This window comes from Anopheles moucheti, chromosome 3, assembly GCF_943734755.1.
Source record: "Anopheles moucheti chromosome 3, idAnoMoucSN_F20_07, whole genome shotgun sequence".
NCBI classification, from domain to species: Eukaryota; Metazoa; Arthropoda; class Insecta; order Diptera; family Culicidae; genus Anopheles; species Anopheles moucheti.
In genome coordinates this window covers 33,465,574-33,484,629 of record NC_069141.1, presented here as the reverse complement: position 1 = coordinate 33,484,629, position 19,056 = coordinate 33,465,574, and the positions used below count along the sequence as shown (strand labels likewise).

The following is a 19,056-nucleotide window of genomic DNA, read 5'->3' as shown; positions in this document are numbered from 1 at the left end:
TTGTTATCGAAAAAAAAAACGATGGCGATTGTTTGTTTTTAGAAGTAATTAAAGCAAAGATGTAGCTCTAAGTAATAGTAAACGAAAACACAATCTTGACGTGCACCACAATGCGGGTGGCTTAGTGGTTGTGCACTTTCGCATCCACTCAATTTGTCTTGACGTGTTACAACACTTTATTTTAACCTTCTCCACTGTGGACGATTTGCGAAGGTTAGGAAGCACGACGCGGCGCTGGACGCCGTGGGTTTCAGGATAATCGTTAAGGGCAATCGGGTTCCGTGTTGCACGCCCCTTCGGAACATGTGTTTTTATGACGTAAATTAGTCGGAGAGTCGTGAGTTGGGAGTTGGGGTTGGTGGAATGGCAAATGTTTGCTAGCGGAGCAATATTGCAACCATAGAGGGTTGCGGTAGAGTCGAGGTCAGTTCCTGGTGCTATTTGTGACGCGTGTTGCTATAAAAAGGAATCGGTTTACTTATTGACATGAATGGGTGGTCGGTTTCGTGTTGGTGTGGCAAATAATCCTTTAAGACGGTAGAGTTTATTGTTTTATCCACCAGAGGTGAACTATTTAAGTTTCCTTTCTCTATTATGAGCATTAAATGGGTCTCAGGTCGGTTAGTAGTCGATTAATGAAGGATTTAATATTGGTTGTTTGCTTAATTTTTTATATGTCTTTATTAATTTCTTTCCAAACTGTGAAAAGTTTAGAAACTTTTACAATTGTCATTTGCTGATGTGTAAATGTATCACTCCAGTGCTATCTTTTGTTAGTCAGAAACCAATTCAGGCAAACCGAAAGTCACAGTCAACACAACTTCTTCGCCCGAGCGGCAACGGGAAACCACCGGCTCAACTTCCAAACCGTCTGCCAAACCCACAAGATTCCCGTCATTCGTAATTCGGTTTGCCACACTGTAGTTCGTATTCGCATTCCGAGGCTTTCGGATGGCGTCGAAATGTTCACCACAAACGTGTTCGGTGCGGAAAACGAGCTGAGGGCGAGCTTTCATGCAACAAAACTTTCAAACTTTCACCGGACGGTTCGGGCGGGGACCCGGGAGGCCCGGGTGGCGTATGTGAGCGAAGCGAACCTCCGCACAGTGTCTTCCCGCTTTTCCAGCTATGGGTTTAATTTTCCGATTCGTTTGTGTTTTGCGGAAAACTTTCCGCTCCAGACGCGACCGGGAGCGCGTGCGGAGTGATTCTGTCAATGAATCCTTTCTTACTCTGTGCAGGAGCGTAAAACAAACCCCGTAAGCTTTTGGATGGTTGGGGGTTGGTTTAAAGCAATGTTCTAAGCCGGCACAAAACCGCACACATAGCAACAGATTCTAGCAGACCCGTTAGTGCGATGCAGGACGCTTTAAAGCTACGGCCAAAACGCAACGGTAGCCAAGACTGTAAGCTGCTTCGAGGGCCACCACCACTGATGGTTCATGATTAAAATTAAGCCTCTAATGAAACAAGGCTTCCCAGCGCTGGCCATACACTACCGTACACCGGGAACATGGCAAGGTAGGAAGCGATGGTGGCCGCTCGTTCGGTACGATGCGATGTCACTGGTTTGGCAATTCGTTATGGCCCTGGAGGGTGAAAATCGTCACAGCTCGTTTGAAGGAAAGTTTTTCCAAGGCGGCATAATGCTCTTTTTGGACACGATGAGAACCACCACCCGGGCGATATTAGGAAGGTTTAAAACGCTTTCTTGTAGGCTTGTTTACTGAAGCTGAACATCGTCTGATTGAAGCCGATTCTTGGAAGATTCTAGAACGTGATTGTTGGTGGGTGGTTTTTGGGCCGGATTTGTTTTCTAAGCTAGCGATTTATCATGTCTTTAAGTTGAAGTTGACTGTTGATAAAGTATGGTTTGAAAAACAAGCGATGATACGTATATTAATATCATCAAACTTGATTGCTACATGGCACTAATTAGTAATCGGAATTTGACAATAGATGAAAACATGAATAATAATGGAGCTTAATGTTTTCCTTACTGAGTATTTTTAAAGGTATCGCGTTAAGGCGTACAAACACCATTACGGTAATTAAGTTTAATAGATCGAACAAACAATGAAATTAAAAAAAATCGTATAAGTGCGTAGATTGGTTTGCTTTGATGATCATATTTTTCTGGTTGAGATAAACGCCTGAAGGTAGGCAAACAATGTTCATTTTGTCCATAGAAACTTTTTTTTTCTTTGGCTATTGCATACTTTAAGGCTGTACAAATTCATTATCAAATTCACGGTCGTAACTATTTTTTTTATTGGGAAAAAAGGAAGTCATTATCAATAAAATATTTTAAAATAATTTTAACTTTAATTAAAATAATTTTCTAGGCTGTTAAAACTTGAAGTAACTCTGTAACTGTTTTCTAGCAAAATATTCACGCAATCGTTTTGCAATACTGCTAGAGATTGACAGTGGACTAGTCCAATCCACATAAAGCATACAACTAATACGCTAAGGTGAGTGTTATTGATTTTTTCTGGTGCTTAGAAAACTCACTTCTTTAATACATGAACATTTCAAACCCAACCCTGATTAGAAGCATTCAAGTAGCTGAATGAATGCAACTGTTTGGCCACGCCATGCCATGCGAGACGAAGGAAACCATATCCCTACGCTATAAAATTGCCGTCGCAATCGAACTCTCGCCCAAGCGGAACAACATTCCTATTTGTGCAATAACATTCCATCCGTGTTGCCACCAGCCAACGATTCTACCCCACCGCACAGGCTCTAGTGGGAAATTGGCAAAGTAAATAAAACTTGAAACAAACAGAATCCTTTTGAAAATTTTATTTACATTTGATTTACACACAGAACCGTCTACGGTGGATGGGCAAGAGCGGCTGGGTTTGACGAGACGAGATTGTTTCTCATGTTCAACGCAAACCCGTCGGTGGAAACTGATTCAGATTTTCTTGCTGCCAGGATGCTGTCTGATGTTATTCCTTGACCTGCGCTAGACGATTGCGGCATTCCCCCTGCTGCTGGTTGCTTCTAAAACACTCCGTGACTTTTGCCTGGCTTTTCATTCGCAGAGGAAAAATGAAGCAGTCCTTGTGAATCGTGTCTGGCTCACGTTTCTTCATCCTAATCTTTCACCCCATGAAGTGGTAAGTATGGCTGGACTGGAGTTTCCCGGGGGGTGAGGGGTTTTCCTTCCCCGGATTGCGGTTGGCGGAGGAATGTTTGAATTCTTGCTACCAGCCAGCTGGACGGTGTCTTATCTCGGTTATCCCTCACGTCTGTTAACGGGGCCGTTCGGGGGTGGTTGGGAAAGCATACCGGCAAGGCAGGAAAACAAGGAAGCGTGGCAGATTCTTTCACTCTCTAGTGCGGAACGACAAGATACCTGTTGTAGCTAGGTCTCGTCTACCTGCCACCCTGCCCGCTGAGGTGTGGCTCGTTCTCGGCCAATCCGGAATGTAAACGAAAGCAAATCATTTAAAACGTCTACGGAAGGCAAACCTTCGTTACGCTCCGAGCAAAGATGACCCACTCCGGCTCAAAAACCCGGCGATCGGCAGTGAAGGGTGGAATAATTTATGTTCAACAAAATCGAAACCTGACCTGACCGAGGGTTCTGCAGAAGATTACCATTTTATGAGGCTTTGATTGTTTTACCGTAATTATTAACAAGATAGCGAGAATGAACTTACTGCTCGGCTCGGCCGTAATTGGAGATTGCTTTACTGGATACCAGATCGAAACATTGCATTGATTGCTTTCCAAGAGCCAATATAATTCACTCCATTACTTAAATATTCGAAGCATTCGGAAGGTGGATGTGCTAATTGAAAAACAAACCACAGCACAGCACACATGGTTATCCATTATCAACCTGTCAGTTTTCATTTGCATTTGAAGAGCGAGTTTTTTCCTTGCCCCAATCGTCCCTGCCACTCTCGTCATCAAAAACAATCCTTTCAACTAATCATTATGCTGCTCCCGCATCTTCTCATCAGGCAGAAACTCTCGGAAGGCCAGTAACAACAAAAGTTGAAGCTTATTTACAGCCTGTAGGCTGAACTCCAGCCCCCCCACATACCGCCGTTTTTTTTTTTGCAGCACACACATTAACTCATGCAACCTACCTGGTACGAAAATGATGATCCCGATTAAAAATATCGATCCCGCACGAATCAGCAGAAAACGCTCGGTGGAGCGTTTTCCTGTGGGCTTCCGAGAATCCATTTTTGCGCCTCCACCAATCAGGTTCGGCCGAATGCGCACCGCCTGACGTGCCGGGTTGATGCAATCCTTTCGATGTAAATTTTGGCGTGCCTTCGTTGATGTGCTTATTTTTTCTTTGTTTCGTTGGTTTCTCTTCTGTTTTGTTCACGTTTAATACACTTGCACTTATTTTTCACTTTTTGCACACTATTTGATGTGTTTTGTATTCATTTTTTGGTTTTATTTTTTTTTTTGCTGCACTGCTTTGGTATTGTTTAACTAGCTTTCTGATATTCTGTGGCACCTTTGTGTATGTTTCACTTTTTTCACTCCTTTTTTTTTTGTTTTCTTATACGCTTTATTGGGTTTTGCAAACAACTTTTTACTCACATCTCTTTTGTTTGCTTCACTTTTCATAACATCCAGAAACACTTCATTATATTTCCTTTTTTGTAATGATGATGATTTTATCAACCCCCGAAATATTTGCTCTGCATTAACAGATTATTTTTTAATTGTACCCTTTGCCACACTTCCATCGATCGTATGCACTTGCCACATTTGGTGGTAGTAAAAGATTTACGGTTGATTAATGGTTTAATACACGTGTACAAAGCAGTATCTGTTCGTGCGTATATGTGTGGTTTTTTTTGTGTGTTTCGTTTCTGCTCCACCAGCCACTGTTTGATGATTCCGACCGGGACAGTATTTACCACCGTTTATGCGTTGTTGCACGAGTTAAGCTTTTAAACCACACTCCAAATTTGTTCACAGACACACACACAAACACACACTGAAGCACTTTGAACCCGGTTGCATCCACGTAATGCAGCACGTAATTATTTTCAAATTGTCATTTATCGTTTTTAATTATTTACACTATCCCACGTTTTTCATTTTCGGTATGTTCAACGGTCGAAACCCGTTCCCGGCCATAGCGCACGTTCTGTATTTTTCGTTTTTATTTTTATTCTTGCTTTGTTGAACTCACCAGCGACGGGTGGGGTGGAGTAAAAGTTGCTCCCTTTATGGTCGAATTGAATCGTGCGAGCAAAAATCGGTTGTCGAGACGTGCGCTTCGTTATGGACTTTCCACTTGCCAGTTTTATTGCTTCTTTTAGCACACTCACGCACGTTTGATCCCGGCCGAACTTTGAACCCTGAACAGGGGCGATCTGTCGCGGGATGAGACACGGAAAAAAATATGAGACACGAAGAATATTAACCGGGCTGGCAGCGAGGCTTTGTGGACGGATGGGCGGGACAGGTTTGCTGTGAGCAAATTAATTAACGAGCAATAAAACAAGCTCGAATCGTTGGGTGGGAAGAGTGACGATCCTTGGTTCGATCGGATATGCTGTGCTGCTAGAACCCCCAACTAGAAGAAGAGTGCCCCAACATGCCAACGATGCTGGGAAGGATGCTAAAGGTTAATGATTGGATGTTGCGTCTGTCTGTTGCCTCGTCGCATCTCCCCTTTTGTGCTGCTTATGCACTTTGTAAACCCCGTAGCACACGCTGCACTACACGCGGGCTCGTTATCGTATTGCGCCGAGGGATTTGACCGAGTCCGCCAGCCCAATCTGACCTCCTATCCGCCGTTTCTCCAGCATCTGGCTCGTTGACTCGCAACACGGCGCAAACATCAAGTCAATTTAACGTGATCCATCCATACGCCGGTGCTAGCCTAGCCGCATCCTAACGCCACTGCATCACAAGCTCACCCTCACGGGCACGACTGCACACTAATTGCAGTCTGCTTTAATTCAGCGCTCCAAATTGAATATAAACAACAACCGTGCCCGTTTCGCTCCGTACGGAAAGTGATACGCCGAGGATGATCAGAGGAAAAGTGTGTTTGTGAGCGTAAAAGTGCAAAGTGCTGGTGCACGATAAATAAATATATCCTGCCGTGTTATCTACTCTCCGAGCCACCAGGACCTGGGACCATGCTGACCAATGAAAGAGTTAAGGGAATTGCAGGACCGGGATCGTCCCCGTGCGTTGTTTCGGGGGTGCTCCCTTACCTATAAGCTGCAGTGATTAATGAAGCCACTCGAATGTTGTCGGTGGATGATGCTTCCCGCATTACGATTATTATAATGTCGTTTTTTTTTTCGCTTTCCTTTGCCGCTGTTGGATTACCGAAAGGTAACTTTGGTAACTTCGATATGGTTCGCACGCGTATATCGTGTTCGCCAAAGTATTCACCTGTTACATGCAAATCCCGCTCGTAATCTAGTGCAATTAAAACTTGTTGGATGCAGTTTTGCTTTTTGTAACTTTTTATTCCGAATGCTACGAAACGGAACACTGCACGGATGCTTATTAGGCGCTTGTTGAAGTGCTTTAGAATGGGGAGGTAGTATGTTTTGCGCTTGTTCACTTTTGATATGCGAAATGAGTGTTGTTGTTTGATAAGTTTATAATTATGGAACTTTCAGCAATCGATCGATCGAAACAGATTCTGCTTATTTAATTTTATTACCCTCAAACTGATGCAGTCACCAGTGATCAAAAGCTACTGATCGGTAAACTCGAATTTATATTTATTGTGTTGCAAAAAAGGAGATTTTTTCAACATATCTCACGCTCCCTTTGCTAAGGGAGCCCTTAGCACCCCTTAGGAAAACATTTGCAAAGTGCAGCACTCAGCGTTGGAACTGCAGTGGAACAAAACTGGATAACAATCACTCCAAAGTAATTCGTGCGTTAGTTTTGGTTGCAGTAAATCGTCACAGTTGATGGGTCACGTGTACGCCAAACGGATGAGTGCATTAAGTGTATGCTTGTAGAAAGGATTTTTGTTTTGACGAGGATTCCTCTAGAAATAGAAGAAATTTTAAACTTTTACTTTTACTTTTTTACTTTTACTTTTTAAAAATTTCAAAATAGATATTTCCATAAAATATTTATAAATTCCATAAGCAATGTTTGAACTCAATTGCAAGGATTTCAACATGTATTATTGTGCTATTATAAAGCTCAAAAAATAATAATTTTTTTAAAATAAATTTGGCTTGTGCTTTACCTGACAGATATTTGGCTTGAGTTGAGGCTTGGTTTGAGTAAAATTTGTGCGTGTAAACGCAGTTCAAGCCATGCCCTTGCTCTTGCAGGCGTATACCAAGGTCTGTGTAGGATAGAGGTCGAGTAATAGCTAAGATAGAGGTTCGCCATTTTTAATTTCATTTGACGTTTAGTCGCTCGTGTAAGCTTCCTTGCTTCTAGCCTACTTGTTTACTATATCGCGAAGTTTCAAAATTAGCTTGGTCGTTAAAGTTTTTTTTCGTTTTGAATGCCTTTAGTTAAAACAGAAAAGTGTTGATGGTTTTATAAAGTGGTGTGTGGTCATCACCTATTAGTGTTCTGAAACCAAGGGTTGATCACACGGTACCGGACTTTCACGCCGTACTGTGAACCGGGAGATATGATGAGCCTCATTCTCTTCCTCATATGTGAAGAGCCTCACCTACTCGTTGCCAAATGATCGCATTTCTAAATCCGATTCTCTGCCTTTTCACCTGCCTTGAACACCAATCATACCTAACACCAATCGCCAATAAGATCTGCAGATCTTATTCCGGACTAAAATCGAAAAACAGCGACACAAATTTCCAACCAAATCTAAAACAATAAAAATCTTGTTGCTATGACCGGCCCGCTTAATCAACACAACCTACACACAAAACATTTGAATGGAAAAGGGCGTCCAAACGTCAAATCACGTGTAACGAACTTTTGGTTACTTGTCAAATTGCTCTATATTACTCGACCTGTATCCTACACAGACGTTGGGCGTATACGTTGTTCTATTCTGGAGTTTGAAGCACAGTTTTGAAATCTAGATACCAGTGAAATGATTTGCGGAAATGATATGAATGCGTAAACGAGACCAAGTTGTTCAGTTCATCGACCTTAAGATTGTTACAACATTGCATAATTATGGGGTTATTTATTGACGGTGCCTACTAGATGTGATGCCATTCTCAAGAGAGTTGAATAAGGTTCACTCACAGCCTACTAAAGATAATAATTCATGATTAAATTGTTCTCAGCTTTTCCTTGTCTTATTAATAAATTTTATTTGTTAGAATTAAATTTCAAGTATTCAGATCACTGAAAATAAATAAATACTACTACATACATTTACAGCATTCCACAACTGCTAGCTTAACGCAAGAAATAGCCTGCCACAATCAGCCACAACGGTGCGGTCTTCGACCCATCTGAAATGGAGTACCATTGCCAGGTGCCATTTTTACATTTCAAAATTATGCAAAACCATATCACAAATGCATTTGTACAGCATTCGCGTCTTATTGAATCGCTTCGTAATGCATGATCGCTTCTCATTCATGTCATCTCGTGTTTGATATACACGCACACACACACACACACACACACACACATCGCCTCGATGACAGCAGCATGTCAGCTACAGTGGGGGTGCTTTAGTATGGCGTGTGTCATGCTGCGAGGGATTAAATGTAATTTATATCATCTTTCACGTACAAACACACCATTCACGTGCGGCACGGTTTTCTTTGGTCCGTTTTTCGCTTGTGTAAGAAAATACTGCTTATAACACCAGTTCCGCCGAAGCCAGTTGCTTGGCTGAACATGTGGGTTACGTTTTACACACAGCTCTGGGAGCGCAAGTCGCTTAGTGTCAATGTCATCGGAAAATCAGAATTTACGATTTCGACTTCTTCTTTTTTCCCGCGCTTTTGCCGCTATCCTACGGCCAGACTTGAGTGACACCTTCACAGCACAGCAAAGTGTCGATTGTCAGCTGAGCAGACCGAGACGTTTGCTCCGCAGGTTTGGCAAAACCGTGAGACAGCATCGTGTCAGTGTCATTTGAATAATCAGATTTCGCATCATTCGGCAGTTCTTGTGGGGTTGCTACCGCTGGCACTCGGTCGGTATGTGGTTTACCGTAGCAAGACGCTAACCAGAAGGCGAGGCAGACATTTTCCACTGATGGAAAGCTTCCGCAATATTTCTTCTACCTACCCTCCGCAAGTAAACGATACTCGTACGGGGTTAAGCAAAGGATACATCAATTCCTGAAGTGTTGCCGCCAGCACAGGAATATCCTCGCCAAGGGATGCCCTCCTGCCGCACGGAACCGGCACTATGTAAATAATCCTTACCCACCGGTTCACTTTCCACATTCGAACCTTCACATCTTGTTGATGTCCTTCGCTTGGTGAAGATTGCCAGCATGCAAACAAGAAGCCCCACGGGATGGCGTCGCCTTTCGTCGCTTCCCGGGCCGTGTTGTGCCGTTGCTGTCGGCTTTGTTTGATAATATCCCTTGGTGGCAGGCGTCGGATTGTTTGACCGTCCGGTAGTTCGACAAAGTTCAGGTTTGTGACTCTCGTACACAGTTCGTTTGCACAAAGGGCAAACCCCGGGCGAATGGCAAGGCCTGTTTACTTTCGGCACGGAGAACTTCCACAAACTTCCGCAAAAGCTACAAAGCTACAACCTGCGTCTCATGCTGGAACGCTTTCCTGGTGGATGTGGTGTGAAGCAGGGAGACATGAGCTTTCTTCTCCGTGCTTCTCAAAATCCTATCCATAATGTCACATTTACGTAAGGACGAAGATGGAGCATCGAGATAGAATTTTACAATAAAGGTACTCCGTTTTCCATTCTGTGTTCTGCTTTTTTTTTTGCTTCTATTCCCCAAAACTGGCAAAGTGAGAAGAGGCAGCACAATTTCGCAAAACAACACATATGTCGGGCCATTGGGGAGAATGATCATATGTGGTACAGTGGTGAACGAGAAATACACTACCTGCTGCAAGTTGCACAACATTGTTTTGGGCCCTTTGGAGATTCGGCCGGAGCCACTGAGCAACTACCAAGTCTAACTTACTCGATCATGTGTGATGAAACCAGTGGAATGAGCATTTGAATAAAAGATTCCAATGCTCGATTGTGGTTCACTTGCACGGCGGTCCACAATCAATGAGCTTCGAGCAAGAACTGTCAAATCACTTTTTACTCAACGCAACGACTTCCGGGTGAAGGTTAGTGAATTGATTTGCTTTATCTTCTTAATTTTGTTTACTTATTTTATATCTTATTATTTATTGTATTTAATGCTTCCAATTAGCGGAAATTACAACCGTTTCCACCTACGTGCGAATCTCGTGCCGCTTGCTTCGATTCGCATGCCATCACGTTGACAATTCCTTTTTGGAAAATTTGACAGCTAGAAATTTCCATAGTTTCAATCATAGTTTTTATCAAATTCTTCTAATGCCAAACAACTAAAGAGAAGGGGATAATTAACTTTGAAATTTTAAAATTTTGTATTTTACGATTTCCAACTGGCAACAGCGTAAGAAAATTTTAAGTGTATTTTAGCAAACAGCCTGACATGTCAAAAATTCAATCGTAGCAGCACACGCTTCGAACGTAGCTGCGCGCATCCGAACGAAATGGCATGCGAATCGAAGCAAGCGGCACGAGATTCGAACGTAGGTGGAAACAGGCGTTTATCATTCCACCGTAATTTTATTTTAATAATTGAAAAATTGTACATTATTCTCCTCTGGTTATAAATCAAACATTGAAATACAGGCGGCCGGAAGAGAGCCTTTTTTGGTCAACTTTTGCATGTTTGTCCCTGAAGAAATCTCCTGTCAAGGTTTTGCAATGTTTCCAATTGTTTTAAAATATTCCAGGCGTTCTCCTTGTAATCGGTCTTACATTTTAAATTTTGCTTAGTGCACAGTGAATTCCTATCATTCTAATTAAATCAAGCGCACTTAGCTAGCTTTATCAGCGTTTCAGCCCTGTGCCAAGCTCGACAACTGTTATCAGCGTTTGGTGATGTTTACACAAAAAAGCTTCTTTTCACGCACAAATGAAAATCGTCCTTCTTTGTAGCAGAGCACCAAAGTGGATCAGATGCTTCACTTGTCTTAATTCGAACAAAAAACTGCTACCATGTTGCTGAATTCCGGCAATACATACGAACTGAGCTACTGACGCACAGAAACATCCACACTTCCATCCCTTCAGGCATCAATCGAAAACGATAAAGTTCACCAACAGCGTCTGCCGATCGGGATTGGAAGAAAAGAAAGGATAACGAGAAGTGGGGGGGAGGAGGAAAAAAACTAAACCGCTGACCGCACACGACTACTGAATCGCTAAACCAATGGGAAAACGGGCTAAGTGGACCCGAGCATTGCACGCACAACCCACGCCGGCAAAGTTTGGTCAAGTGCGTTAATTGAATTTTGTTAGTTTTGGAACATCTGTTCACGTTCCGTACGGATAATCAGACATCAGGAGATGTAAATGTGTGCCGTAAGGGGAAAAGTTTTGATTAAACATCGATGAAATGAGTTGTCCGGGGTTGAGTCAAGTCGGTCGAACGGTTTGACGCTAGTGTACGGCATTTGGTGTATGTCATTGTTTTGTCCTCTGTGTAATTTCTCAAATGATTTAATTCTCTTGATTAAGTAGATTCAAAGGCGTACAATTTTTGTGTAAAATTTGGAGCGTTTGTTAAATAATTAAGAGTCTTCTACAGTAAAGGCTTCATAAGAAGATAGAAAAACCAAATCAAACATGGCTCTCTTTGTGTGGCTGTTTTGCTGTGAAAAATTCCCCGTAATACTTGAGATATTTCAAAACATTCCTCGCCCAGAATAGAATTTCGCTTTCTTTCCGCCAACTAAAAACACAATGGGCATGGCTTTCCCTTCCTTAAGGCTCCCCCATTTGTAAATCCGTTGCGGATGAAACAGATAACACCCTGGTTGCCTAATAACCGCCAGTTTCTCGAGCTTCTGTTCCCGGTATGTATACTTCCCGAACAATAACCGCTCTGGAATAAACGCTCCAAGAACAGTCGAATGTGCCTGGAGGGCCACTACTTGAAACCAAACCGGATAGCATTCCAAATGAAGTTCAGCTTCCCTCCTTGCTCAAGTATGGAAACCACGAAACTTCTTTAACTTTCCCTTTGCGCCAAGGTAAGATGCAGCAGTGAGCAAAGAAAGACAGCGTGGAAAAACACCTCAAACGACACAGCAGTGGAACACCTCACCAAGGACCGCAGGGAATACACTGGTCATCACAAAGATAGCAAAGCATTCTTCGTGGCCCCCCTTTCCACCGTGGGGGAAAGTAATTTCGAGCATAAATAAGTAATAGGAAAATTAAAGAATTATTCGCTCGAAACGGCCTGGAATGGCCGGGGAGGGTGGAAAAACCGCAAGCCAGTTAGGCGCTTTGGGGGGTGCCTTCGGAACGAAAATGGAGCTACACGCAACGTCGCCGGGCGAGCGAGCCTAACTAGCCGTAGCTGAGCGCACATAATTGAGTAGTTTCTTGTCCTGGGCCTGGCCTGGCTGGCCAGGTTCTTGCGGTGTCTATGGGGAGCAGTGGGAGTTTATGGTACTAATATTTCATGAGGATAATCAACCCTTGCTAAAGTGGGTTGTTTCGGTGAAGGTGAGGTACGGGACTGCATTCATTTTAGCGCCTACGTTAAGTTGTTGATTTGAAGGGAGTGAAAGCTGCATCGAATTCGCAGCAGGCTTTCGAGACATTAACCAACGAGAGGATCGTTCTCATGCCGCAAGATGATCGTACAATCCTACACCGAAACCCCAATACCGCCAGCAATTAAATCAATGATAATGGTCCGATAATCGTTACTTTCTAATCAAGTGCAGTGCAAAACGGAGGGGGCTAATTCCCATCTTTAGTGTGCTTCATCAGCATCTTAACCCAACATTATATCGATCCCATCCCGTGTTTTCTTCTTCTAGCCACAACTCCGCACAACAACTCCGCTGTTTTTGGGACATTGCACAACACAAACCGAACGGGCCGCTAATGGTACCGAAATGTGGTCCAATTATCACAATTACTGCACATATCGACGCGAAAGGACGCGAACGCACCGAACCGAGAAAAAAGCCACCCCCAGATTTGGCCGGACGTGCTCACGGCACCATTAAGATGGCAATCGTACCGTACTCGCAACCCAACAAACAATTTGACGAAGTTTTTAAGCGTTGTCCGAGCCTTTTTGGTCGAATCAAGCGTCGTTTGGTTCTGCGCGCAGCTAAATCAGCAAGATTGGTTCCGAATCTTGGCTAAATGTGCGTCGAAGGTTTGCGTCTTTGATTTCCTCCCGCACGAAAAGATCGAAGTGGTGCGATCTATTGTTCTTCTTCATCTTTTTCCATGGCTTGTTTGCATTTTGTCTGCGGTGATTACCGCTTTGACAGATTGAATGAAATAGAAATGTAAACAAAGCCTGTCCTGTGATTAAAGAGCATCTCCTCTGCTTTAAGTAATCCTTTTAGTTAAATCTTTGCAACAATCTTTCATTGGTGTTAATATATTCAATCTGTGGTGTTTCTGAATACTCTGGTAAGTAAATAACGTGTGCATGTCGTACAATACTTGTGCCAATGTTGTTTCTTTGAGAACAGTGTTCTGTTTGGATCTTCCGCTAATAGGTGCAACATGGAATCCAAAAGAAGCCGTGCGACTGGTTCGGTGTACAAGATCCGTAATATTAGATTCATCTTCATCGTAACAATTATATGACGAATGTATTGGAAGGACATTGCTACGCGGCCAGAAACAAGATACGGTGGGTGATATCAACATTCGTTACAACTTGCCCATTAATTAAGGACATATTTTTCCAGACAACGCGCAACGATGGTTTTGTTGTTTTCTTCAGCTGTGCGCCATTATGGTTCAAGTGCATTATGGTTCAAAGAAGGGTGACCGGATAGCGGATTCATAAGATACAATACCACATATATCTACATCGGAGATTAATACCACAATATATGGAGCAGCGAATAATTTAATAATAGCAGACCAAATGCTAAAGATACTTTTATGTTGTAGGTAGCATCATATAATAAAATAAATATTATTTTTACAAATATTTTGCATCTATAAATCTTTTCCTAAATATTGTTTACTGCAATGCACAATAGATGGCGCTTTCGTAAAACGTCCCGCTCGATTTTCATCGAAAAGGCTCGAACGCGTCTTCCTTGCGAGCTCGAACAATGGCTCGAACGACGCTCGAACCGGACCTGTTCGAGCCTCGAACCAGTTCGAATTGTTTGTTGGGAAGTAGACGATTCTGATGCTTGGCTAATAACATTCGCTTATAGGATCACGGCACGCCAGCCGCTCAGACCGTCCACCGTTGTCGTCACCGAGGTCGAAAATTACCGTACCATCGTAAAGCGAGTGCCGGGTTACGTGTAATGGACCGTTTTCGATGGTCCCTCTTTCGGGGTCCGCAAACCAACCCATTGACATTGACAACCGGTGGACAGCAGCATGATTTGGGTGATTTGGGGCAAATGCGAGCACAACCGAACCCTTTGCTCCTCTCGTTCGACCCTCGTTGTGTGTGTTTGTGTGTTTTTTGGTAAATAATTCATGAGCCATTTCTTTTATTTGCTCTAGGAAAATTAGATTAGTCCCTTCGTGATTTACAAAGATGAAAGCAGGACTTCATCGGTAGCGAAGCGCCTTTGAAGCGGAGGATGGTCAGAGGAACGGGCAAAGCGGGAACCCAGTTCTGGTCCCGACAGGTGGCAACATCATTTCATAAGCATAACATCAAAATTGACAACCGAGTGGACGTTCGACACCGATTATAACACTTGGCCCGCTGGTGGGTCGTGCTGGATGGTGTAATCCATCCCCTATTTTCGAAAAGGAATAGGCATGGGAAGCGAAAAGACAAACGCTTCACAGCCTGATTCGGGTGTACACACTGGGAACGGGTGCAGCCGGTGCCGGTGCAACACCGATGGCAAAAAGGTTAATTATTCACGCCGAAAACGTGAAGTGATGTGAAAACCCAGTTCAGATCAGCTTCAACTGTTTCAGCGCTCTTCTCGGTAGCTTGGTAGAATGAAGCCTTGTCCCACTGGGGCGGCTTCGGAAACCCTAGCGAGAAGGACATGGGCGTAAAATGAGATGAACCGGCTGACCCGCCTTTGGTAGTCGAGGCCAATTATGTGCTTGCTGGAAGGATTCACTCGGTTTGGTTGATTGATCATACGAGGCCAATAATATTGGGCTTACTTTATAAGGCAACCAGGGAAATTATTACATCAGTATGTGAATTAATAGCCCTACAAGCCAATGCAGGGAGGTAATAGAATGATTCCTTCCTGGTATTGATGCAAATTAAAAACATAATCATTCTGCGAAGTTTAAAAACAAAACCATACCCCTTCTTTCCAGGAGTCACACAAATATCTATCAAATAGCTGGACATTTTTAGCATATTTTAAAAAATTTAATTAAAACCACCCGCTGACTCCGGCTATGCGACCGAAATTCAAACAAAGCCACACAGTCGTGTCAGTTTGTGGGAGTTCGAGAGAACAAAACAACAAAAAAAAAATAACCCAGAAGTCGCCTTTAACGAACGAAATGATTAAAAAATCCCAAACACCTTTACCAGCGATAAAAAGAATACCGAAAAGGAAATCCAAAATTGTAAACAGAGATGCAAACACACGGCCATAAAAAAACGACAATGCAACCTTTTACGCTAAAAGATGGAAAAGAGGAGAAAAAACGGACAGACGCCAAAACTCGCCGCAGGAGTGAAAGGATTTACAACAACAAAAAAAATATACGAAGGAAAAACCAGTAGAAAGGACGGAAAATGATCACGGGAACTGTGAACCGGTCAGTGGCTTGGCTAGCCGCCGGCGACAGTATGAGTCTCCCTAACGAGATAGCTCGATAGAAAAGTAAACTTTTGCCTGTAGTGAAAAGCGTCAGCCAGAATGGAGAAGAAGAAAATAAGCCGGTCGTTTGTGACCTAATGAAATGAACGCTGAGGTAGAAAGTATAGTTTACAAAAAACAAGAACGTTTTTCATATTGGGTAACAAAAAAACACAGGGAAAACCAGAATAAAGTAAGACGATCGGGCTTTTTTGTAAATGTAAAAGCTTGTAAAAAGCGTAAAAGAACGAATGAAAGAAAGTGTATAACGAGTGTGGACAGTAAAGAAAATATCAAAATAACAACAGACACTGGACAAGCAGGAAGGGGAACAAAAAGAAAACATACAACTGACATAACAACAACCCTTTTTTGTGACACAAAACGATGAGTTTAAGGTAAGTGGAGCAAAAAAACAAAACAGGAAATCTTTTCACAAAACTGTGGACAAGCTGTGGAAGAAATGTGTTCCCCTCATCAGTCAGCGCTTAAAGAGTGTGACGTATCATCAAAATAGCAGCATTTGACTACTTTTCCGTGTTTCGAGTCTGCACAGTTGCCATTCATTATCGTTCTATTCTGCGTTTTTTCTAACACACAGCAGAGAACAGCATTTTTTATAGTTTGTTATTGTGAGTTTGTTCTATTTTTTTTTTACCTTTCCATTTTAATTTATGCTAGTGCATCAAAGGAACTACCCCGCTAACAAACTGAGGTCAGCTTCCGTTGTAGTTCATTCCATTTTCCGACGGGCGTACTCGTTAGAAAATGCAAACTGCAAAACAGGGTTTTCCACTTGGTTAAACAAAGGAGCCCGTTTTTCTGATGATCGCATTACGCATGTTTCTATGGCGATTGACAAACATCCGCACTCAGTAGTCGCGTGAAACGGATTTTATTGGGCGTGATTTAAGGAGCGGGTAATTAACACTACCAAAACTAAAGGGACAAACATAATAAATGTCCCTGAAATTAGACCACGATTCTACTCACTCCGGGGGGTGGAGGGGAAGGGAGGAAAAATCTGTAGAGAGATAAAGCACAATCCGTTAAACTTTCTCATTGAGCTCATCAATTATCCCATTTTCCCGTCCAAGGCTGTTAGCTTTTCATTTGCTTCGCTTGTCTCTTTCATTATTAGTACTTTACCGCTCTAGCCTTCTTGCTCCCCGTCGAACCGTCAGCAAAAAGGAAAAGGCCGGAGCCGCCTATTTTCCGGTGCCGGGTTTCCTTCCGTCCAAAGCGCATCGAAGGACACGCTGGGTTTCCATTTGTTTTTTTTTTTACCTTACTCTCCACAGTGTGCTGAATGTGTCGTGCACGAAATAAGTCAGCAAAAGCACATGAAGCGCAAACATAAAACAGGAGTTTAATTCACACTTTCACCATCGCTCCGTGTGTTTGTCGATGTGGTGTACACGCGGCAATGGTACCCAACACGGGCAATAATAATGATTAATTATGACCGCTGTCGCACAACTAACGATTTTGTGGTATGCCGGACGGTCGTTCCGTCCCCAGTCGCTTGCTGGCCGGTTCTGGCCGGGTGGTAGGTCCGGAACCCCGTTCCTGCTGCATACCCGAACTCCACCTACTGCACCCGTTCAACCCCGATCCGCTTGGCCCGAGTGCAGCGGAGGGTATGAAAGTTTCACATTTACCATTTCATTCGATCTGGTTTCACTGGCCGCACTGTGCAGCACATCCTTTTGCACTTGCAGCTGAGCAGGATGACAACTGAACTGTTTTATTTTGCTGCCAGCAATGCAGTTACTGGTCGATCACTCGCTAACTGGATAAGATTATTTTTTTTAGAATAATTCCCCATTTCAAGGATTATGCCTCTTCCGCATCTGCTACTTATCGTGCAACTAACCAATCACTCAATCAGCGCACTTTTTTGCGATTTCTTTTGTAAACAAATCCACGGTACAACCGGAAGTGCGAGCACAACCCGCGACGGATGCTACCGGTTTCCACGGATGCCCGATTGCAACTGCCGGTGGAAAACTTCGAGCTCGGGCGCGTGCTCGCGAGTGGCAGCCGAAGCCGGCACGAAGCTGGCACGAACAAGCTTTTCCGAACTGTTTCCCTTGGGGTGGTCCTGCATAAGGGGTTGACAGGATGAAACGGATTCAGATTTCCGAGGGAAAACGAGTAGCCGAGACACGAACCACGAATGTTTGCGTCTGGTTGACGCTAGGTGACGCTTTTGTGACTAAGAAGAATCAGGTTCCGTAGATTGTTTGTACACGGCTCCGTATCGTATGAGGGAATATTTGAATCGTGTGGGGGAAATGTGCAAAACTACTTATTATTCTAAGTTATACTACCAATTGTACTAAGTTGTTATTCTTTCAACCGAGTTACAGAAACTGATTTGTTACTACTACGCTCCGCTTATATGATTCGAAACCCTGTACAACAAATCGTTAGACGAATACTTCCCAAAACACTAAAAGAATTTTCAGAACTTTTTTCAGATCTTTTGATAACACATTTACAAGTATGCACATGTTCTTTAACTATCTTCATTCTCCTCAAAGGTTCAATATTTCGGTTTAAAAGATTTTTCAAAACATTTTACCAAATATTCTTTAAACTGAGTAAAACTAGACAAACAACTGGAAAAGCCCCAGAACATATTTATTTAAGATATTTATTAGAAATATGTTTTGTGTGAAAAACAAAGCACGCTGCGGACTGAGTGGCACGGGGAGCCCCGACTAGATCTAGACTACACAGCAAAATTGTTTTTCGTTCCAAAATTCTAATGGTTTAAGAGGGAAAGAATGACACACAGCTTGATTAAGCACAGCTGAGATGTTTGCAATCCTAATCTCATAAAGAAGTATTAGTATATGCACCAGCCTCGCAGATATAGCATGGAGAGCCTGCAAGCATGTTTTTAGTATAGTTTTATATCACCCATTTTATATTCATGAATCTATATGAATAATCATCGTGGAAGTTTGCAACACAAATATGTCTTTGCTGTTTATCCAATTTGATTTGTCTAAAAACTCATGGCCCACAAGCTTCGGGATTATTTTGTATTTACCCTGTAAGTGAAAAATGGGTTGGTGCTGGTTTATACAAT

General features: G+C 42.9%; 1 protein-coding gene across 3 annotated transcripts in view; it reads right to left on the bottom strand.

The window, feature by feature from the left end:
* Positions 1 to 17,934, bottom strand: part of LOC128300578 (uncharacterized) — an 87,472-nt gene extending 69,538 nt beyond the window's left edge. The window contains exons 1-2 of one of the 3 annotated variants that reach the window (XM_053036693.1): positions 17,833 to 17,934; positions 4,110 to 4,679 (exon numbers count right to left, since the gene is read on the bottom strand). In XM_053036693.1, coding sequence (XP_052892653.1) covers positions 4,110 to 4,209 — 100 coding nt within the window. In that variant the 5' untranslated portion in view covers positions 4,210 to 4,679; positions 17,833 to 17,934. Of the gene's footprint in view, positions 1 to 4,109; positions 5,364 to 17,105; positions 17,218 to 17,617; positions 17,749 to 17,832 lie in introns of those variants that run through there. The other 2 variants (XM_053036691.1, XM_053036692.1) reach the window with 2 other exon arrangements.
* Positions 17,935 to 19,056: the final 1,122 nt, after the last annotated feature.